Raw genomic sequence first — 17249 nt, 5'->3', positions numbered from 1 at the left:
ACAGTAAAAGCATTTATTTATATTTTAAATAAATGTTCTTTTGAACATTACATTCATCATCCTGAAAAAAAAAAAATGAATCATAGTTTCCACAAAACTATTAAGCAACACAACTCTTTGATGACAATAATAAATGTTTCCTGAGCACCAAATCAGCATTTTAGAATGATTTCTGGAAGATCATGTGACACTTAAGACCGGCGTAATGGTAGTTGAAATTCAGGAATAAATTACATTTTAAAATAGTTTTAAATAGAAAACATTTTAATTTGTAAATTGTAATAATATTTCACAATATTTCTTTTTTAACTGTATTTACTAACAAATAAAAAATCCTACTGACCCCAAATGTTTAAATGATAATGCACAGTAACTGCAGTGTATTATTTATAAACAGATTGAATATTGCTATTCCTCTTTCAGATATTCTATCCGGAGACCACCGATGTGTATGATCGCAAGAATATGCCCAAGGTGATCTACTGCATTCATGCACTGAGGTAATCTAGACCTTCTGATGCTTTTCTACCTCTCATTCTTCTCTTTCGCTCAATATTGAAAACAGATCCACAGGCTGTGAACTAATAAAGGATGCTTGCTTCATCAGGTTTCATAACCTGATATGATAAAAATGGCAGTTACTCTGTGGTCATGGTTTCACGATCTCTCAGTTGAGACAGCAGGTTTGTTGAGTATCAACATGTGGGACTGCTTCCTCTTGGCAGCCATTATCATGGCATTCTCACCGCTGAGAAAAGCTGCCGTTTTTTAGGGTAATGGTGTGACTGGGGGGTGCCTCGTGGTACATCTACCCATCAGTCCTGCCTGTCTTGGGTCATTTCCTGTCACTGACTGTTTCCTGACAGTTCCTGTCACTCTGCTCCAGAGACGCCCACTGTCATATTCATATCATTTTCACTGTGTGCTGGATGTAAAATGAGTGTTAGCTTGGCTTTATTTGAAAAATATGATTCCCAATGCACACAAACTTGTGCCCTGTTTGTTACAGTGTTTACTTCCTTTTAATTATATTTTTAATACATACTTATCTATTTGTTATTATTAAACAATACTTTGTCATCTACAGTAAAATTATGTCTATTTTACAAATTTTTTAATCCATTGTCAAATGATTTCATATTTCTTAAATATTAATAATAAAAAATAAATAAAAAATGATATCGGCTGTATATCGGCTATCAGCCCCTTTGCTTACCAAGATATCGGCTTCTGCATTGGCTGTCAAAAAAACAATATCAGCCGACCTCTATTCCTCAGATCATTGACTCACTGAGAGCAGCACCGTAGGACGAAAGCACATCCGTCAAGTTAATGTTTTATGTTTTTATTTGCTTCATGGATTATCTCCACTGAGCTTTTATGGCCTGCTCAGGATTGAATGCTCTGAAGTATGAGCTGTGAGGTGTGATCCTGCACGGTTGTGATATCAGATTCCCGCCCTCCCCTGCAGGAAGTCTATACTCAGAGATATGCAGAGGTTTCTGTTTCCTGTCGTAGTTTGCTACCAGTGGAAATATGCTACGTACAGTCTGAAAGCAGTACCTCGTCTCCCTACTGTAAATGTCTGCCTTTATAATAAAAGCTTATGAGAATATTGATCAGTTTTACATGGTGTCAATTAAGTAGGCAGATACATCTCATGAATCTACAATCGTTTTTTAAATAAAATAGAATCTAATAAAACTTTTATTCAGGAAGGATGTATTAAAGTGATCAAAAGTGACAGTAAAGACATTTATTATGTTACAAAAGATTACATTTTAAGTTATGTTGGGTCTGTTGGTATTGCTATCTATTAAGTTAATGCTAATTTATAGGGATGCACCGAAATTTCGGCCACCGAAAATTTTCGGCCGAAAATGGCCTTTTTGGTTTTCGGCCGATAGACTTTTATCACCGAAACAACACGGCCGAAATGTTGTGATGACGCAAACAGAAACCGCGACCTGCACGTGCTGCATAGCGCAGACCACGAGCTCCCCGCGACATTCACTTAACACCAGTGAGAACATTCTCTCTCTTCGTATTCCTTTATTCGCAGCACTAAAGCGTCTCCTAACAAAGAGATTAAGACGGACCACGAAGTAAAAACAAAGAAAAGTACAGTCTTATAGAGTCTGTTAGCACACGTCTCACTGAGATCTTTTCGGATCCCCTGCACTTCATTGCGAATGTGCTTGATCCGCGTTATAAAGACCATTAACGTTACTTGGATGCGGAAATAAGACAGCGCGCACGAGAAATGTTCCAGGCCGCGCTGGATGCGGAGAACCCGCGTGGAGACGGAGAAGCGCCAAGCGCAGGAGACAGATCAGAGCGCAGAAAAAAAGACTGGTCTCTGCACCAGATGAGTGGCATGCACCATCGCTGTCTGATATGTTCAGTGGAATTCTGCAAGAAAGTGCCTCAAATAATAATAATACGTTGGCTATTTTGTTCTTAGGCTACTATATATATATATATATATATATATATATATATATATATATATATATATATACACACACACACACACATACATAATATCAGATTGTAGCCGTATTTATGCTAGATTTCTGCTTTAATTTGATAAAAATGTTTATTTATGCCCTGGCCCTATTTAAATACACTCTCTCAAATATTTCTCAAATGTCAGGCAGATGACAAGCTCAACTGCTCAACAGCTAGATGGTTATCTGTCTGAAGTCCCCATCCCCAGAAGTGATAACAGTCTTGCCAACTGGAGAAGTAATGCACTTTCTAGTCCTACATAGAAAAATTTCAAATGCACTTCACCTAAATGCACTTTGTTTTTATGAGAGAACTGTTCATTTTAAAACCTTTCTGCAGGCCAGTAGGCCTGTACATTATTATTAAATATACACATGAGTGGGATACATTTTTAGTTAGAATTTTATTTTATACTGTGCATTGTTGCAATATGCTTAATAAATATTTGCATCATTTGTAATTATGTATTTTTATGTTTTTTTTTTTAATACGTTATGTAATTGTAATTATCTTTGAAACTTTAATATTAATTTATGCAATTGCAATGTCTTAATTTTAGTAAAGTTAGTACACGGTCATAGCAATAAATGCAATGGTACTAATAATTGGCATAATTTCTTTCGGTGTTTCGGTTTCGGTTTTCGGCCTTGGTTTTCTCTTTTTCGGTTTTCGGTTTCGGCCAAGAATTTTCATTTCGGTGCATCCCTACTAATTTATAAATAAACTATTATACTCTTAATATATATTAATGCTAATTTATAAATGTGCATTATTGATCATTGCTCGTTTTTGTTAATTCATAATATTTCAACTAATGATAATTTCTACAGCCAGAAAATGCTAAAATTGTATACATTACCGTTCATAAGTTTGTCGTAAGATTTATGAGTACTTAAAAATGTCCGTTCAATGATGCATTCATTTAATCAGAAGTTACAGTAAAGGCATTTATGATGTAACAAAAGATTTGTAGTTCATCTGAATGCCTCAAGAAATGTATCTTGATTATTTTCAGCAGTGCAGCTGCTTTCAACATTAATAATAAGAAATGTAAAATCAGCATATTACAGTGATTACTTGAGGATTGTGTGCTACAGTTTTGCCATCACAGGGATAGGCTAATCAATGTTTATCAAACAAATGCAACCTTAGTGAGCAATAAGACATTGGTTTAAAAAAAGTTACAACATTTTACTGAGTAAAACATTTGAAAATTAGTGTTCATTTAAAAAGAAACCCAAATATTGTGTTCAGTAATATCACATAGAAAGAGGTGGGCTCTTCAACAAACCACAACTCACAACACCTTAGTAACCATGTAACAACACCTTGGCAACTACCCACAAGAAAGTTTTGCATTGGCAGCATCACCCCTTTTCTCAGAAACTTCCATTTAGCATTCAGTTGTAACATTAAATGACTGAGTGTAGCAAACCATTCATGAATCATTTTTTAAGTAAAAAGCCTGGTAAGTCATTAGTATCTTAATATATGCAAGTAGTAATATTTAGACATTATCATTCGGTATGCACAAGAGCGTGTGTCTAATGAATGACCACAAGAAAGCTTCTTTCACGGTAAATGATTTTTAGTGTTTTCCTTCGCTCTCTCTCTCTCTCTCTCCGTCGACTGATGTGTGGGCTGTGTGGCTTCCTCCCTCTGCCTTGCACATGCTCTTCCTTCCTGACCCTGTAGTTAACCCACTCAGTACGACTAGATAACACAGACTGAGTCCAGAGAAAATCCCATAAGGCTCAGACATCATTAAATCACTATTAATATATTCTCTGCATTAGATAGTTGACAAATGTATATACATTTTTTTTTGCCCGTAACAATATAATCAGTCGTGTGACACATGCGGTATAGTGAGCTACATCTCTTACACACGCTAAGCCACTTAACCTTTGGCCCTTCTGTAGAACAGAGGATAAATTCACACGAGACTGTGTCTATCTCTGACTACTGATGTAGGGGTCAAAGGTAAGGAAGGTACGTTAAGTGTATCTCTACTGCATAAACGCTCAGGCGCACACCACTCTAAACTCTTCAATAATTCATTACCCCTCTATTTGTCCTCAATCAGTGGACAGATAAAAGTTTAATGCAGTTTCCAGCACGTGTTGCACACTAACTGCAGGCTATTTTCCTGTTCCAGAGCTGGTTTAGGGCTTTAACTCAACTGCACACTGACATCTAGCGGAAGAACATTCAAACTACAGAAATGGTTTTAATGCTCTGTATCGCAAACAAAGCTAGTGAAATATTTAAAATAGTGGTTCTCTACAGGTTTTAGCCTTAGGGCACAACACACTATAAAACTGGGAACATGTCGCTTGTCTGTATAATTTGACAGCTTTTCCCAAGCGGCAGAAGAATTTGCATCAAAATACGTTTCATTGTACAGTTGGACATTTCACATCAAACACAGATCGTAGGAATTGAGGTTATTTTGGCATTTTTAAAAGTTGATCAAACTATTTTTGATCATCTTTTATAAGGACAGGAGTTGCTTTGGAATATAACTTTTCAATAAACACTTTTCAGTTTTAGACTGTTGCTACTTCATATTACAGTAAGGCCAAGAGAGTGGGAGTGGAAGAGATGGTGTTTATGATTTCTTACTCATTTCTTACGTCTGTTTCTAACTCAAAGCAGTAGAAAATGTTTTAAGTATAGATTTCATGTCTATATGTGTTCATGTGCATTTTTTATTTACTTTTGAAGTGTATATGTAGCAAATTGATTGTGCTTATTGAAATATGCTACATTCTTACATTGTCTTGAATTTATTATATGAAATGTAAAGTGCATTTATTTATTTATATGTTCTTTTTGTGCAGTTTGTACCTGTTCAAATTGGGAATTGCCCCTCAGATCCAGGACTTGTTGGGGAAAGTAGACTTTACAGGTACACCACAGTCATTCACAAAAATGAATGCCATTTTGTTGTCGAAAAATTTACCTCAGGTCCAAAGTACTAAGTCTGCCTGTAACCACAGTACACCCCCACCATCCCAAAATAATAATACTTGAGGGATTTTAACAATTAAAAAATTTGTTTTCCAAAGGCTAATCCTTAAACTTTGATTTGAAAGAGCATATAATTGTGCCTTATTGCAATCAGAACTCATGCATGATCCACCATATGGCTAATCTAATTGATGATATTTCATATTCTCTTTCCGCAGAGGAAGAAATCAGCAACATGAGGAAAGAACTGGATAAATATGGCATCCAGATGCCTGCCTTCAGCAAGATCGGTGGCATCCTGGCCAATGAGCTTTCAGTAGATGAAGCTGCATGTGAGTGACTTCACATATTTCATCCATTCATATGTATGTCAGTACATTTAAATGAAATGCACATTATCCTCATTCTCAGGAACACATGTATTTGTGTCTCTTTCTTATCTGTATCTGTAGTGCATGCTGCTGTCTTTGCCATTAATGAGGCTATTGACAAAGGTCACGCAGAGGTCACAATGGCGGCTCTGCAGAACCCCAATGCCTTACTGAGAAACACACAGAAACCACTGGCCCAGGCCTACCACGACACTCTGAGCAAAGCCAAGAAGAAGAAAGAGGATCAGGCTTCGGGACGGGTAAACTACATATTTAATACAGTAAAACAATACTGTGAAATATTAACGCAATTTAAAATAACCGTTTTATGTTTAAATATATTTTACAATGGAAAAATTGGCAATATATTTTAAAATGGCAAAATTTTCAGCATATGCTGCAAGAATGATAATATTTATGCATGTCAGAAGTAATGTTTTACAAACCCAATGCAAACTACATTTGTATGTTTGTAGGGTTTTTAGCATTATATGCATTATAAACAAAGCAAACAGTGAGAAACTCCCAGACGTGAATATATGAATATTTTTAACCTAAAGGTTTTTTACCTAAATTAAGTGCTAAATTACAGAGAAGATTACTCATGGTTTGCTAAAAACGTCAGGCATGTTTGTGTATGCAAATATCCAAAGGTTGCATGCAAAGCAAGTTCGTTTGTGTTTCTTTTTGCAGCCTCCTTTCAAACAAGCTCCGGCAATCCTTTACGTGCAAAATCAGCAGGATTTTGATGAAAAAATAACAGAATCAGCATCACTCGTTAAATGCTGATGTCTGCTAACACTCCTCACACTCTCTGCTGACTCCATTATCACCTGATCCCCTGATGTTGACTCGATTGAATAGTCATTTTGTTGTGTGTACACATCTAAGGGTGTGTTAATTGTGGATTAGTGCTCAGGGATTCATGTTTTGTTTGCATTTAATTTTCACCCTGGTGTTAAGATCTTTGCTCACAGGCGCAATGGTGATAACACATGTCTTACTTCTTGCTGGGATCAAATCAACAGCGTTCTCATTCATTTCCTTAATCTTACCTTGTCATCTCCCCAACCAGACCCTGGATCACAGCCCCCACCCCCCATTTTTAAAATCATAAGTCTTGTTAATAAATAAGTTGTGACATATCGTATGTGTGTTCAGCGCTCCTCTGTTGCAACTGAAGAGAGAGATGTGTATGAAGAGTTACTGACCCAGCAGGAGATCCAGAGCAGTGTAGACCTTGTGAACAGTGAGTGTGGGACATTCCTTGTGAAATATAAAACTAGAATTAAACATTTAAGTTTTATTGTAGTTTTAAAAGTAAAAAAAAATCTAAGTGCAATATTTCAAATTCAACACTATTTTAAATACTCGTTTTACGTAATATACTAAAGGTAATAATGATTTTCTCTCTCTAGCATCAGCAGCTATTGAAGAATTAAATCAGGCTCTTGATTCGGAGGACCAGAAAGCCCTCCTGGCCAGCCTTAGGTTGCCTGCACTTGGTCTCTTGGGGGTCTTTGATGACAACTCTTGCTTTTACCTGGAGCACTTCACCTCCTACAGGGAGCATAAAGTTAAGGTACTAAAGCACACTTTCCAGATCAGGTGAAATGTCTTTTCAATCAAATGAGTCTGATGAGGATGTTTCTGACATCTGTATGCAGGTGGCTGGTGCTGGAGCTCAGCTGGAAAGGGAAGAGATTCAGAGGGCCGTCACTTCCTGTAACGAGTTTGCAGAGGCCGAGAAACAAAGTATGCTGCACACACACATGTACCCTTGACTAGGTGATAATATACAGACGAGAGTATAATCGATATTCTGTATATATGAAGCTTTGTATTTCAATCTTTCTCATTCAGAATCAACCATTACCGTATTTTTTGGACTATAAGTCGCACCTAAGTATAAGTCGCATCAGTCCAAAAATACTTCATGATGAGGAAAAAAACATATATAAGTCGCACTGGACTATAAGTCGCATTTATTTAGAACCAAGAACCAAGAGAAAACATTACCGTCTACAGCCGGGAGAGGGCTAAAGGTAGGCTTCAGTGTAGGCTAAAGGAGCAGTGAGCAGCATAGAGCGCCCTCTCGTGGCTGTAGATGGTAATGTTTTCTCCTGGTTCATTTCTCTCGGTTCATGTCAAACTAATTTTGATTAATAAGTTGGACCTGACTATAAGTCGCAGGACCAGCCAAACTATGAAAAAAAGTGCGACTTATAGTCTGGAAAATACGGTACACATGAATTTAGACATCATGCACAACATGACATTAGTTTTTTTGACTCATTTAGAGATTTTCTGAACATTTAATGGTGTTAATAAAGAAAAAGGGTTTTTAAAGATTCCGTGAACATTAGATGATTTAAAAAGGTAAAATAAGGCAAATTAGCTTAATATATAGCCAATGTTGACCAATGCAGATCAATTGAAAACTGCTGTTGTAGTACCAGTTTATATTGAATTATGCATGGTTGTTCTGTTTGTTTGTCTGCTCCTGCTGATTGTTGTGCTCTTGATGGACACAGAGCAGGAGGCGGTTGTTGCGATCAATGCAGCTATTCGGCGAGGGGTTCCAGAAGAGACTGTGGAAGCACTTCTGAAGCCAGAGGCCCAGTTACCCATCGTTTACCACACTGCTGCCCGACTGTACCAGACCGAGCTCTTCAGCCTGCAGCTCGGCTGTCAGGTCTGCTCTCTTATCTCTCTTCTTCCATGTGTAGCTCTTTCTTGTCCGTACTTACACAGCCAGTTTGAATTGTTTACCCTCTCAGAACAAGGCCGGTCTTACTCACGAGGAGCTGTGTGTAGCTGTGGAGATGCTGTCTGCCGTGTCTGTGTTAAATGAGGTGCTGGACACTAAAGACTCTGTGGCCGTTATTGAGCAGCTCAGTGACTCTCCACTGGGCTTCAGTGGTCTGGATGCTGACAATTTTCAGAGGTACAGTCATACTATGACTGAAAAAGAGAGAGGTGTCACACTGTATGGCACATTAAGAAACAGTTCGGTAATTTACTTCATCATGTGGGTGTTTTGCTTTGTTAGATATGCAGACACACTGATCCGTCTCAGAGCGGAGTCCCTCGTCCAGGATCATGAGTTCCTCACCTGGAATGATGTTCAGAAATGCATCGACAATGTCAATGTCCAGGTGCACGAGGAACATGAGAGTAAGCTAACTTTGAAATAAATTGTCCAATACTGTTCAAAAGTTTATGGTCATTTAAAGAGATCAGTCATTTTATTCAGCAAGGATGATCAAATGTGACCGTAAATACAGTTATAATTTTACCAAAGATTTCTAGAGAAATGCTGTTATTTTTCTGTTCCTCAAAGAATGTTTCTTGGGTACAATGTATGATCGGCATATCAGAAGGATCATGTGACCTCAGGCTGCTGAGAATTCAGCTTTGCTATTTTGGGAATAGATTACGTTTTAAAATGTCTGAATAGAAAACAGTTATTTTAAACTGTAATAATATTTCACTATATTTCTGTTTGTACTGGATTTTATCTAAATAAATGTAGCCTTGGTAAACATGAGACTTCTTAAAAAAAAAAAAAGGGCCCACACTATATTTAGTGACTTCATTTATACAGTCTGTAGAAATCACACAGTAAAGTTTTATCAAACATTTAAAGAATCTGATGGTCATTGATTAACATGCAATTATAATCTAAAAAGTTATATATGATCTTGAAATAACATGTTTGTAATGTATAAACACCAAATCTAGGGCATTTTTCGTAATTTCTTAACCAATGACAGTATTTCATGAGTAATGAGTTGTTCATTACACACATACATTTCCCATGTTCCCTGTGTAGGAGTCATTGCTATTGCTGAGATCAACGAAGCCCTAAATTCTGGAGATCTAGAGAAGACACTCTCCGCCCTCCTACTCCCTACAGCTAAACTACAGGGAGTCAACCCAGCCAACGCCAAACACTATCACGATCTACTGCTGACCACCAAAGACCTCATCTGCAAGGTGAAACAGAATAACAGCACTGAACCAATCAAATTCTCTCTTTTCAGATATCCTTTCTTATACAAATCACTTGGACACTTTTTACTCAACACACAACTTTCCTGGTCTCAAAGATTTTTGTAACCAGTTTAATGTTCCCAGCTTTTGCGTGAGAGTCCAACTTCTTTCACTTCTGTAAAAAGTTAGGAGTCTAAAGTAAAAAGTGAGAAGTCCAACCATAACTTCCGCAACCCACTGTTTAGCCATTTTAGATAAGGATCCCCTCTCCCAGTCCACAACAAAAACATCCTGTTATTTAAAAAGAGCTTGTGGACATAACCTTCAAAGCTGTAGAGCTTAAAGGGTTACCCTCATGTTGTTCGACCCATAAGACCTCTGTTTATCTTTGGAACCCAGTTTAAGATATTTTAGATTTAGTCCGAGAGCTCTCAGTCCCTCCATTGAAGCTGTGTGTACGGTATACTGTCTATGTCCAGAAAGGTAAGAAAAACATCATCAAAGTAGTCCATGTGACATCAGAGGGTCAGTTACAAGTTTTTGAAGCATCGAAAATACATTTTGGTCCAAAAATAGCATAAACGGAGACTTTATTCAGCATTGTCTTCTCCGCCGGGTCTGTTGTGAGCACGTTCACTGCAGTGTAGTGATATCCGGTCAATCTTTTGTTCATTGGGGTTTTTGCCACATTAAAAAAGTTAACATGCTTAAGTTATTTGTGGATTAAAGCATATTGGAGACACGAACCGTTTCAAACGATTCAGTTCGATTTGGTGAACTGGTTCAAGAAGATCCGGTTAAATCGAATGATTCGTTCGCGAACCAGATATCACTAAACTGCAGTGTTTCGAGCTCTCTCACAACAGACACGGAAGAGAAGACAGTGATGAATAAAGTCATAGTTTTTGCTATTTTTGGACCAAAATGTATTTTCGATACTTCAAAATATTCTATCTGACCCTCTGATGTCACATCGACTACTTTGATGATGTTTTTCTTACCTTTCTGGACATGGACAGTATATCGTGCACACAGTTTCAATGGAGAGATAGAAGGCTCTTGGACTAAATCTAAAATATCTTAAACTGTGTTCTGAAGATAAACGGAGGTCTTACAGGTGTCAAACGACATGAGGGTGAGCTATTAATGACATAATTTTAGTTTTTCGGGGAACAAAGCCTTTAAGGATCTAAACTTGACTCGGGAAGTTGAAGTCTTTGTGAGGAGATATGAGAGGAAGGGGTCCAGACAGCTGTGGAAAGAACACAGACATACTGCTGCTCTGTAGTAATAATACAAGTCATACTCCTCCTGAGTGTACAGCTTCACATAGTGTGCAAAAAGAAGTGCATTACATGGGGCAAAGCACACTAAAAAGATCCCAAACACCAGCGTGCTGGCCTTCATGTACTGTTTCCAGTCATAACTGGAACGATTTAGATGGTAGATGATAGATCCATAAACAAAGGCGATGACCAGTGATGGTGCGATGAACCCCAGGCAGATCAGACTCAGTCTGTATGGAATCAACGCTCGGTTGAAAGCTTCTTCATAGGACTGGATATCATGACACGTCACCAGCTCTTGCCCAAAAACACGGTAGCTTTGCTGAACCAGAAACTCAGGTGTCATGGCAATTGCAAAAACAATCCAAATGGATAAGCTGGTGTAGATTGCGTAGTGTATTTTCAGCATTGTCCTGTAGAGGAATGGACGGACCACTGCAAAGTAGCGCATCAAACTAATACACATGTGGGCATGGATCGAGCAGTAGATGTTCCCATAAAAGCAGGCAGTCACTATCTTGCAGGCGAACTCTCCAAACATCCAGTTATTGTTACTGAGGTGATAGTGGACTCTGAGTGTGAGAGAAAGTAGCAAGAGAAGGTCTGACACCGCTAGGCTGAAATATAGGAGACAGCTGGAAAGATTCTTTCTTCTGCTAAGGGAGACTAGCACATAGACATTGGAGGGGATCCCGATGAGGATGGCTAGGATGTACGCAGATGGAATGATCCTAGTGCTGACCGTTCCTGTGGTGTGATTGATGATGACATCGTTGACGTTTATCACAGGCTCCGGGAAGGTTGAGTTGGAGGACTGTGAGCCGTTTGACAAGTTTCCAGGATATGTTTTTGGTAAAATGTTTCTGGAATCTTTTGATACAAAAAAAAAAAAAAAAAAAAAAAAAAACAATGTTAAAGGAGTGATTTAAACTGTGTTCTTTCAATAAATATTTATATTTCATATATTTCAATTATATTTCAGTTGATTTTAACGGAGGTGAATATGTTGAACAGAAATTATTAGATAGGATAATAATTAATAGTAGACAACAATAAGATTAACAACAATAATAACATTACACATTTGATGCTAAATATATATTTTGTTACTTTATTATCTCGAAAAATCTGGAAACAAAATTAATTGAATTTGAAATTTGAAGTGACCTATACATAAAAACCAGTTTATGAAATGAAATAAAGGCTGTTTGGTCTTAGTTTTTAATATTATAGGCACAGATGTTTCAGATTAACAACACGGCAAACATTTGTCAAGGTTAATAATTCATTTAAATTGTTCGATTTTTAATTCTGTAACATTATATTTACTTACTACATTTCATTCATGTTAGTGTTTTATTTCGGGGTAATGTAGTGATATGTGTTGCTTGCATTCCGTCTCTTGACTCTATTCGTTGTTCTTTCAGAAGTGTATAACCACCCAAAATTATCATAAACTCACCATCATTATGTTGCCTGATTTTGAAACATTGCATTTAGAGAATAATTTGTTTTGGGCGATTGTTATAGACTGCTCCAGTAGCTCTGAAAGAGTCAAGTCACTGGGGGAATTAAAGTCAACTACCCTAAAGATTTCTTTGTCACAAAATCTTGATTTCAGTCTACAGCATCGCAATCAGCTGTTGATTTCTAACTATCACTATCTTTGAGAGAAAAGTTGTTGGCTTACCTGAATCTTGGAGTGAGTCCTCAATCATCAGTGGTAACAGCAATAGCACAAAAACTCTCATCGTGTTTGAATGATTTTTCAGATAATTTTTACAGACTATTGTTCAAACTAGACATGAACTACAAGTGACTCAGCTGAGGATCACTCTCTAGATGAAGAAGTTTACATCGAAGGGCGTGATGTGTTGCTGGTTTCCTGTAAAGACCTTATGGGAGTCTGGAGTCAGAATTGCTCAATGCTCATGTCAGGAAATGTTGCGTGAAGAAAGACTTCCTCAAATCGCAATTCACAGACCAAACTTTCTTCAGATCTTTTCCCTTCAGATAAAGAAAACAGTATTTATTTTTCTTTCAGAATTTTTTTCTTTTTAAAAAAAAAAATATTCTGTCATCACAATATGTGAAAGACAGTGCGGACTTGCGATCTGACCGCCCAATTTATCAACATCCCATGAATTATCCGAAGACACCTGAACTCCAATTTCTTTCCCCATATGTGCATTCACATCTCTTTTACAGTGTGTTTTCACTGAATCACTTCTTATGGAAATGTTTCTGAAGTATTAGACCAAATACTGCACCACATTTTTTTCTCATATAGCAAAGCAAGTCAGTGTTCAAGTTTTATTGCATTGTTTATCTGGTGTCCATTCTGTATTTTATTCAGAAGATTTAGTTAACAATCCTTTACTCTTAACATTTGACAATATTGAGATGCTTTTTATGTCTGCTGTAAAAAGACTTGCTGTTCAACAAAAACAAGGCATTTCCCAATGAAGCACTTTCTGTTTAACCAGTGATAGTTGCACAGAATATCTCCCACCTTTAGTTGATATAGTTAACTGTTCTGTAGTGAGAGTGTTTTCAGTTACACTTGTTTGTATGGAGCATGTGCTGACTGTGTGTTGTGCTGTAACAGAGCTCTGGAGATGAATCTGCCGTGCTGTGGCTGGACCAGATCCAGGAAGCCGTGCACACTGCCAACCGGGACCAGGAGGATGCACTCAAATGTTAGTGTGTAACCAAATATAAGCTGCATGAATTATGTTCAGTCTTTTCGTTTCTTCTACACATCCCTATAAAGGATGTGTATTGATTCATATGAGCCACATAACAGCCTATGAAGTCTATCGGAGTTTGATATTTAAACTCTGTTGTACAGTACTTACAGACTGCAGTAAAAGAGTTTATTTAGGAGTGAGTCCTCTTCTCTAACAAACTCTTAAAGGGATACTTCACCCCAAAATGAATGTATCTTAACCACATGTCATTCCAAACCCATAAAAGCTTTGTTCGTCTTCGGAACACAATTTAAGATATTTTGGATGAAAACCAGGAGGCTTGAGTAAATAACAGTGTCAAGGTCCAGAAAAGTATGAAAGACATCATCAGAATAGTCCATCTGCCGTCATATGGAGAGAAACAGAGGAGACTGTTGACAAAGGAATTGTTGAATAAAGACATTATTTTTGTTTTCTTCACTTACAAACAGTATTCTCGTTGCTTCATATCGTTAAGATTGAACCACTGATGGCAGATGAACTATTCTGATGACGCTTTTCATACTTTTCTGGACCTTGACAGTATTACTTACTTGGTAGCCTATGGGAAAGTCACAAGCCTCCCGGTTTTCATCCAAAATATCTTAAATTGTGTTTGAAGATGAACAAAGCTTTTACAGGTTTGGAACGACATGGGGGGTTAGTGATTAATGACAAACTTTTCATTTTGGGGTGGACTATCCCTTTAATAATAATAATAAAAAAGAAAGTAACTAAATAAAAACATGCATACATACATTTTTTTAAGTTGTTGCATTGTGTTTTTTGTCGAATATCTGCTACTGCAGGAATGGAACTCACTCTCGGGGAGGAAATAAACACCTACATTTATTCAAAGGGCCAAACTGAGCAAAAATATGAACTTATGTGCAGCTTCTGATATTTATATGACCAAAAAGAAGTTCTGATAGTTTATCATGGAAATTGAGATTTTTAAAACAGTATATCAGACTACTTACGTAAAATTCATATAAATATCAGCTGTCACTCTGTTTATTATCTTCCAGTAGTATTATTGATATTTAAATGGCAAGTTTTTAATGTGGTGGTTAAAACATACTGTATAATGCAATGCAATGATGCGGGAGGCCTCATAGGGTTAAACTGATTCTGTGTATTGCGTATATGATTTCAGTGGCTGAGGCAGTAGCAGACATTAACAGAGCAGTATCTGAGGGAGATGCTGAGGCCACACTCGCTGCTCTGCAGTGTCCTGATGCAGGTCTTCGAGCGGTGCTGTCTGAATGTGCTCACGTCTACCACAGCCAGCTCTCTCACTTACAGAGCACTCAGACACAACAAGGTAACTCTGTCTGAGCCTGATGACTGGGATCTGGAAAACTTTAACTTACCTGGACCTTACTCTTGAAGAAAGTCTTGTCATACTGTTAAAAAATATTATATTTAAAGTATTAAATATGCTTTATTATATATTCAGCAGCATATTGTGTATGGTAGTATATTCTTGTGTATTTTACAATTGTATAATTTTTGCCAGTTTAATTTAATACACTGAAAAATAACAGTTGTTAAATAGTCTACAGACCTTTCAAATATCGTCTAAAAGATTTACTGATTCATTTGGTTTCAGACAGCGACAAATGCATATGTCTAGAGCTCCTGTGAAGAATAACTGGTTTATGAACAATAGATTTGATTTCGTTATTCTGTAGGAACCAGTGGCAGTTCATGGGTGAAACACAAGATCAAGGATAAATATGACTACTTCTACAACATTGAAAGCAAGGAAGGGACATGGCTTGAGCCAGACCGTTTTGTCCATGACAGTTCACAGCTCACCAGAGAAGATATTCAGGTGTGTCTTCAGCACAGTTTTTAGTGTTGAATTAAAGTATGTGAGCTCTGTTGTTCAGTTCCTGTTTTCTCCCTGCGTCTCTAGAGTGTTTTGAGCAGTGTAACAGCAGAGTATAACCGAGAGCAGCTGTGGTTGGCCAATGAGCCGCTCATCATCCAGCTGCAGGCCCTGATCCGTGGATACCTGGTGAGACGGGCACATAATGACCGGCTGGAGTACCTGCGAAATCAAGAGCCGAGCGTCATCAGACTGCAGGTGCCTAACTGTTTAATGTGAAAGAGTGACACTTAACCTGATTACTTGTATACCAGACTTTTTTACATTTTATTATGTTATTACTAGCATTAACTCTTATAGAATCAAGTTCTTATTTAAGAATAGTTATATATAATTTGAAAGCTCTAAGATTTTAAAATCTTATTTTAATTATTATTTTATAATATAATTATATTACTTTTTACAATTATGGTTATTAAAAAAAACAATACCGTATTTTCCGGACTATAAGTCACACTTTTTTTCATAGTTTGGCTGGTCCTGCGATTTATTTATCAAAATTAATTTGACATGAACCAAGAAAAATGGACAGAGAAAACATTACCGTCTACAGCCGCTAGAGGGCGCTCTATGCTGCTCAGTGCTCCTGTAGCCTATCACTGAGCAGCATAGAGCACCCTCTTGTGGCTGTAGACGATAATGTTTTATCTTGGTTCTTGTTTCTAAATAAATGCGACTTATAGTCCAGTGCGACTTATATATGTTTTATGTATATTTTATGTATATATTTTTTCGTCATCATTACGTATTTTTGGACTGATGCGACTTATACTTAGGTGCGACTTATAGACCAAAAAATACGGTAATAGTGAGTAGTTTCATCTTAAAACGACCTTTTAACTTTTACACGTCAAAAGCATGAAAGTCTAAATTATTAACTCTTTAAAACATAATGAAAATGAAATATCAACAGTATACTATGACGTTACTGACTGTTTAGTGACCATTTTGGCTAAACTCTAGAACTGTGCTGTTTTCTTTAGAACTCCGTTCAAAAGAAAATAAACTACTGATACTCTCTAGAGTCTAGAAACAAATATGGTTTGTGATTCCAGGCATCCTGGAAAGGCTACAAACAGAGACGAGTCTATAAGCACAAACTAAAGGCCTTCCAAGACAGTGTGAGCAGTGTGATTAAGGTAATGCTCCTGTTGCTGATGCTCATTTATTACAGTGTTTCATAATCATGTTTCTTGTTGTTTTGAAGTGAAATATTCATAGTATAAAAATATGTCTCCTTTATAATTTAGTTACAGTCACTGGTGAAGATGTGGAAAGCTAAACGAAGCTACTCAAGGAGATTGCAGTACTTCAAAGACCATGTAAGTCACACACAAGCTGATACACTGATATGAACGAGCAGCATCTTCATCAGTCATATTCTGTCTGTCATGCTCAGGAGAAAGAAATCGTGAAGATTCAAGCTTACCTTAAGGCTAACAAAGCAAGAGTTGACTACAGAACATTGAGTAAGTCAATAACTTTATAT

The 17249-nt window shown here is 37.1% G+C and overlaps 2 protein-coding genes across 2 annotated transcripts in view; one reads left to right on the top strand and one right to left on the bottom strand.

Moving 5' to 3' along the window:
- The window catches only part of LOC113091256 (ras GTPase-activating-like protein IQGAP1), a 49916-nt gene that overhangs the window by 19513 nt on the left and 13154 nt on the right, over window positions 1-17249 (top strand). The window contains exons 5-22 of the mRNA XM_026256663.1: window positions 424-500; window positions 5355-5422; window positions 5703-5816; window positions 5937-6115; window positions 7017-7104; window positions 7274-7437; window positions 7523-7610; window positions 8390-8550; window positions 8636-8802; window positions 8908-9032; window positions 9691-9854; window positions 13746-13836; window positions 15023-15190; window positions 15561-15703; window positions 15788-15958; window positions 16816-16899; window positions 17011-17082; window positions 17160-17229. Of these exons, the coding sequence (XP_026112448.1) occupies window positions 424-500; window positions 5355-5422; window positions 5703-5816; window positions 5937-6115; window positions 7017-7104; window positions 7274-7437; window positions 7523-7610; window positions 8390-8550; window positions 8636-8802; window positions 8908-9032; window positions 9691-9854; window positions 13746-13836; window positions 15023-15190; window positions 15561-15703; window positions 15788-15958; window positions 16816-16899; window positions 17011-17082; window positions 17160-17229 (2194 nt within the window). The remainder of the gene's footprint in view (window positions 1-423; window positions 501-5354; window positions 5423-5702; window positions 5817-5936; window positions 6116-7016; window positions 7105-7273; window positions 7438-7522; window positions 7611-8389; window positions 8551-8635; window positions 8803-8907; window positions 9033-9690; window positions 9855-13745; window positions 13837-15022; window positions 15191-15560; window positions 15704-15787; window positions 15959-16815; window positions 16900-17010; window positions 17083-17159; window positions 17230-17249) is intronic.
- On the bottom strand, window positions 10920-13673 carry LOC113091257 (proteinase-activated receptor 3-like). Its single transcript, XM_026256664.1, has 2 exons — window positions 12828-13673; window positions 10920-12007 (listed from the first exon to the last, which is right to left on the bottom strand). The coding sequence occupies exons 1-2, from the start codon at window positions 12886-12888 to the stop codon at window positions 10995-10997; spliced, it is 1074 nt and encodes a 357-aa protein (XP_026112449.1). The 5' UTR covers window positions 12889-13673; the 3' UTR covers window positions 10920-10994.

This window comes from Carassius auratus, unplaced genomic scaffold (assembly GCF_003368295.1).
Source record: "Carassius auratus strain Wakin unplaced genomic scaffold, ASM336829v1 scaf_tig00214150, whole genome shotgun sequence".
Lineage (NCBI taxonomy): Eukaryota > Metazoa > Chordata > Actinopteri > Cypriniformes > Cyprinidae > Carassius > Carassius auratus.
This window is presented reverse-complemented; position numbering and strand designations above follow the sequence as displayed.

Coding starts and splice junctions, on each gene's coding strand:
- LOC113091257 (XM_026256664.1), bottom strand. CDS start 12,888: ATGAGAGTTTTTGTGCTATTGCTGTTACCACTGATGATTGAGGACTCA. Junction 12,008..12,827: donor GGACTCACTCCAAGATTCAG/GTAAGCCAACAA, acceptor TTGTATCAAAAG/ATTCCAGAAACATTTTACCA.